General features: G+C 46.7%; 1 protein-coding gene across 8 annotated transcripts in view; it reads right to left on the minus strand.

The window, feature by feature from the left end:
- Window positions 1-5,568, minus strand: part of PDZD2 (PDZ domain containing 2) — a 462,407-nt gene that overhangs the window by 66,173 nt on the left and 390,666 nt on the right. For all 8 annotated transcript variants that reach the window (XM_017526821.2, XM_017526825.2, XM_017526824.2 and 5 more), the window contains one exon: window positions 4,472-4,583. In XM_017526821.2, coding sequence (XP_017382310.1) covers window positions 4,472-4,583 — 112 coding nt within the window. The remainder of the gene's footprint in view (window positions 1-4,471; window positions 4,584-5,568) is intronic.

The following is a 5,568-nucleotide window of genomic DNA, read 5'->3' on the forward strand; positions in this document are numbered from 1 at the left end:
TCACAAATCTAAGATATTAACATAGATAAAAGTACCAAAATTAAAAGGAAACCCTGCTGACAAAAAAGAAGGTATGAAGTAAGGAAAACCCAGGTTAGAATATCAGAAAAATGTTCCATGAAATGAGAGATGATGTTGCTTTAGTCATTCTGGAGCCAGTCTGGGCAAAACCTTAGTGGAAAGAGGTGGAACCTCTGGAGCAGCTCTTTAATAATTCATGACTTCAGACAAACTCATGACCAGATTAATCTCTCTTGGCATGCTTACTTATCTGAAAAAGATTTATTAGAAGAAAATTCCTTCTGAGACAAGGGAGGAACTTGTCATCAACAGAAAAGAAACCACAGAGTAGCATCTATAGATAATATGCTGTTATGTGGATACGAGAGTGACTCGTTTTAAGAAAACATGGACTAAATATCCAAGTTTACAGGACAAATTGGGAGCTGATCACATTAAAAATCTGTATGTAAATATCTTTAGGATGAACAGACTTCACAGCCCCGAATCAAGGCCCAATTCCGTAAGCCTCTTTAATGTGTCTCTGAATTACTTTTCCAGACTTCCCTTCCACTATCCACTCTAACAGTTTGTTGATCTATCCTGACGGTTGTCAAAGGAGAGATCTGTCCTCTTCTTTCCTCCTTTCCAAAACTGTGGACCATATAAATACCACGTGAAGTTCTACCCAGCTTTCCCTGCACCATCATCTCCTCCCACCCAGAAATTCTGCTATGTCCATCTCCCTAATGACTCTGACAAACTCTGTTGGATTGAAGCATTGCGACTGTCAGACTCTCTTGGCTTTTTCAAGTGGCTAGGGAGGAAAAACAGCTGCCAAAAACTTATCGAATTAATTTTTTCCCCATTATCCCTAAACATCTCTTATTTTTTCCCCAGTCTAGCCCACTGTTCCTACTTCCAGTCTACCAAATCCTCAGTGTACTTCCCTCCTTTATCTTGCATCCTTGCGACCCAGACGGACTTCCACTCCCTGTACTCTCGTGTGTGCCTCATGGTGGCCATCACTGTGTGTATGTGTGTGCCACCTCCCACTGGGACTATAAGCTCTTTAGAAGGCCTTCCTGTCTGAACCCATTCAAACCTCTTCCTCTCTTGAGAGAGAAGAACAGTAGAATGAAAATCAAAATGATGACAATGAACATGATATTAATGATGACCGCAGTTAGGCAGGGCACGGTGGCTCAACCTGTAATCCCAGCACTTTGGGAAGTCAAAGCAGGTGGATCACTTGAGGCCAGGAATTCAAGACCAGCCTGGCCAACATGGTGAAACCTCGTCTCTACTAAAAACACAAAATTAGCTGGGCATAATGGCATGTGCCGTAGTCTCATCTACTCGAGAGACTGAGGTGCGAGAATCACTTGAACCTGGGAGTTGGAGGTTGCGGTGAGCTGAGATGAAGCCACCACACTCCAACCTGGGTGGCAAGAACGAAATTCCATCTCAAAGAAAGAAAAAGAAAATGATGACAGTGGTAATAAAGTGGCAGCCGCCTCGTGGCAAGGGCTGTTTGCTGCCACACCATGGAGTGGCAGGGCCATATGCATTCTTCCAAAGTGACGTTCCAAGAAGGCAAAGCACCTAGAAGGCATTCACGTTTATTGGCAAAATAAATATATACCATAACCCTCATTTTACAGATGAAGAAACTGAGACCCAAGAAAGTCACCTGACCCAGGTCATGTAAGCCGAGGTGGGGGATGTGGGAACTGACCCAGCTCTGCTGGATTCATGCACATGCTTCCTCCTCCCTGCTGCATTTCCTTGTCATGGCCTTGAATGTCTGGGAAGGATACAGGGGGAGACGGTGGCATCCATTTGGGGCAAATAGGGGCCAGCCCTGGAATGACTACTCAGCCAAATATGCTACTTGTTCTGAATTAAGTAGCAGGAGCAGAGTTAGAGCATCACACATCTGGGACGCCCTCCAGCTCCCCTCCCCATATCTGCATCAATAAAGGCCCGCATGGGGGAACAATTCTTTTCAAGATCCCCCCAGAGGCCAAAGGGCCGGGAAGGAGAATTCTGTCTGGGAGGCAGATCTTTTACCCGGCATTGATTGAGTGACCTTCGGGATTCTCTGAACTTCTCCAGTCTCATCCATAAAATGAGGAATGTGACCTTGCTGGCTTCAGAGGCCTCTGCATTTCCTCAGAGCTCTGGGCACCTCCCTGGGAACCCGTTTATAAGGTACTGAACAACTCTGCCAAGACGGCCGACAGGAAGGCCTTCTGTGTGCCCCTGTGACTCCCTCGCCTCAAACACAAAGGCCTTAAATGAATTTCCCTTTGTTCTTCCTCAGGGCTGGAAGGGGCTGGTCACCGGCTCCCTGAAGACTTCTCCTTATCAGCCTCTGGTCATCACCACTCCTTTTGGTCCCCAATCCATGTTGTAACACTCATTCGAGTGTGACACTGCCTAATTATTCTGAGTCATGAGCACAAAATAACACATTCTGTTAATCAAATGTGTTTTTGTTTTTTTTTTTTTCTTTAGACGGAGTCTGGTTCTGTTGCCTAGACTGGAGCGTAATGGCACAATCTCAGCTTGCTGCAACCTCCACCTCCTGGAGTCAAGTGATTCTCCTGCCTCAGGCTCCCAAGTAGCTGGGATTACAGNTGTTCCTCCCTGTCGCCTCTCCCCACCTGCCCACTGGTGCCCACCCAGTCTCCAGGCTGCTGCCAGGATGGTCTCTTAAACATGAAAATCTTTTTTGTCTTTCCCTGGGACAGAGTTTTGCTCTTGTTGCCCAGGCTGGAGTGCAATGGCCCAATCTTGGCTCACTGCAACCTCTGTCTCCTGGGTTCAAGCAATTCTCCTGCCTCAGCCTCCCAAGTAGCTGGGATTACAAGCGCCTGCCACCATGCCTGGCTAATTTTTTGTATATTTACTAGAGATGGGGTTTTGCCACATTGGCCAGGCTGGTCTCGAACTCCTGACCTCAGGTAATCCACCCACCTTGGCCTCCCAAAGTGCTGGGATTATAGGTGTGAGCCACTGCCCCCGGCCAGATGTTTTTTTAAAAAGATGTATTTCACCATCTTATACCTGCCATCTTCTCTGAGAATAAACTCGGGGCAGTGCGGGCATGCGCTCTCCACCAATCTGGGTGGCAGGAAGGGGAAGCGAATGTTTTTGACGGTTAACGTACTACATGTTGTGCTAAATGCTTTCACGTGCTTTTCTACAAAATCTGCTCAACCTTCAAAGTCAGGGTGTTCTCCTCTTTTTTCAGGTGGGGGAGTGGAAGTTAAGGGAGGTGAAATCACTAGCCCAAAGGCACAAGGTAACTCAGAAGCTGAGGGCTACATCTAGCTCTGCCAGGCTTCAAGACTTGCTTTTCTGGCCATACCAGATGACTGTTGTAGGGACTGAGGGCTTATACTCCCACTAAGCCAGTGGGCACAGGGCTGAGGGCCCATGCCACCTTCCGGGACCCATAAAAATGTTTCCATTTTAACATCTTTTAAATAAGTAGAAAAAAAGAGAACATAATAGTAATGAATAGACATTAATAAATCCAGCTGCACCTTTATACCAACACAGCCATAAAATACAACTTTTAGGCTGGGCACGGTGGCTCATGCCTGTAATCCCAGTACTTTGGGAGGCCGAGGCAGGCAGATTGCCTCAGGTCAGGAGTTTGAGACTAGCCTGGATAACATGGTAAAACCCCATTTCTACTTAAAATACACACGCGCGCGCACACACACACACACACTAGCTGGGCATGGTGGGATACGCCTGTAGTCCCAGCTACTCTGGGAGGCTGAGGCAGGAGAATCTCTTGAACCTGGGAGGCAGAGGTTGCAGTGAGCCGAGCTTATGCCACTGCACTCCAGCCTGGGCGAAAGAGCAAGACTCCATCTCAAAAAAAAAAAAAAAATTATTTTATTTTTTAATGGAGAAAAAGACCCATCAAACGACTGTGCCTAAAAAGTACCTTTCATAATGACCCACGAAAGTTCTAAGGTGCCTCCTGCACAGAGCCACTGCTTTTAATGCTGACTTTCTCTCTCTGGGTCCAGGCCATCTGCTGTAAGGAAATGCCCAGAAGATATAAGTCTATTTGCTCCAAAAGCTGCAACTCCATCCTGTCTTTTTCCTGCTTAGTTGAAATGCAGATCCGATACTAACGCCACATTAAAAGGATCATCTGAAATCTTATCGAAGTAAATGAACCAAACATAAGACATTTAAGTTTCAGGACACAGACACACAGAAATGTTGACATTCACTTCGTTATGACTCAAAAAAAAAAAAAAAAATTCACACAAGCATCCAGGCTGAATGCAGTTGTTATGCCTGGGGCATGTACCATCTAAGGAAAAAACGATTTTGAGGATTTAAGGAAGACAAGAGCTCATTCCAGCAATGGCTTCATCTCCCCGCTCCTGAGGCTGAAGCTCATCTTATGCAGGCTGCATCAGGTAGAGGGTCCACCTACCTGAAAGGCGACTCTTGAGCTTGATTTTATTGCTGCCCTGTTTCGGACTGTCCAAGTTCCCCTTGGATTCCTCAGCACCGCACACATCTTGGGGCTCATCTGTCCCAGGCATCTGAAATGCAGAAAGCACAAAGCAGATGGGAGAGGCCAGTCCTATGAGGACTTGTGCTGTCCCCCTCCACAACATTATCTCAAGGTTCAAGGAACAGCAATACAGGTGTTATGTGAGAAGAAGCATCACAGGATCAAAGCACAGCCCTTCTGATATGCTGCATTCAGAATGCCTTGCCTTGGCCAATTCCTCCTCAGCACTGTCTCACCGCCCAGCATGGAACCAGAGCCCCCAGGGCCACTTCGTCTTCCACTCTACATTTGAGGACATGTGTTGGTCAGAGTTACCCAGGTGGCCTCCCAGTGGTCAACTACAAAGCTACAGCACGAGCCCAAGTCTCTTGACCTGTGTGTGGGCCAGTGCTCTTCCCACAATGCAAGCTACAATAAATATTAAACCAGAAATTCAAACCCAATTCTAAGGTTTCCAAAATAAAATAAACTGAAAGTTCTGTGTGCTACACTCCTGGGTATTGATCAGACGCCTCCTAGAATCAAGCATAGCCCAGGCTCCCTGGAGGCATTAACATGAGGTCAGCCCACACATCTGGAAGTTGTGTGACCCCAGGAGGTGATACAAGAAGTCTGATCCCAAGGCTCACTGGGTCCTCTATCCTACAGAAACCAAACATGCTGTAAACAAAACAAAACTCCTATTTATTAGAGAAGAAAAAGAGACTCATGCACTTAGGAGTATTTATAAAAAAACTGGGGGGTAGCCAGGTACAAGGGCTCATGCCTATAAATCCCAGCACTTTGGGAGGCTGAAGCAGGTGGATCATGAGGTCAGGAGATCAAGACCATCCTGGTTAACAAGATGAAATCCTGTCTCTACTAAAAATACAATAATTAGCTGGGCATGGTGGCTCACGCCTGTAGTCCCAGCTACTCGGGAGACTGCGGCAGGAGAATCACTTGAACCCAGGAGGTGGAGGTTGCAGTGAGCCGAGACTGTGCCACTGCACTCCAACCTGTGTGACAGAAAG

The sequence above is a fragment of the Cebus imitator genome, unplaced genomic scaffold, assembly GCF_001604975.1.
Source record: "Cebus imitator isolate Cc_AM_T3 unplaced genomic scaffold, Cebus_imitator-1.0 Scaffold44, whole genome shotgun sequence".
Taxonomy (NCBI): Eukaryota; Metazoa; Chordata; class Mammalia; order Primates; family Cebidae; genus Cebus; species Cebus imitator.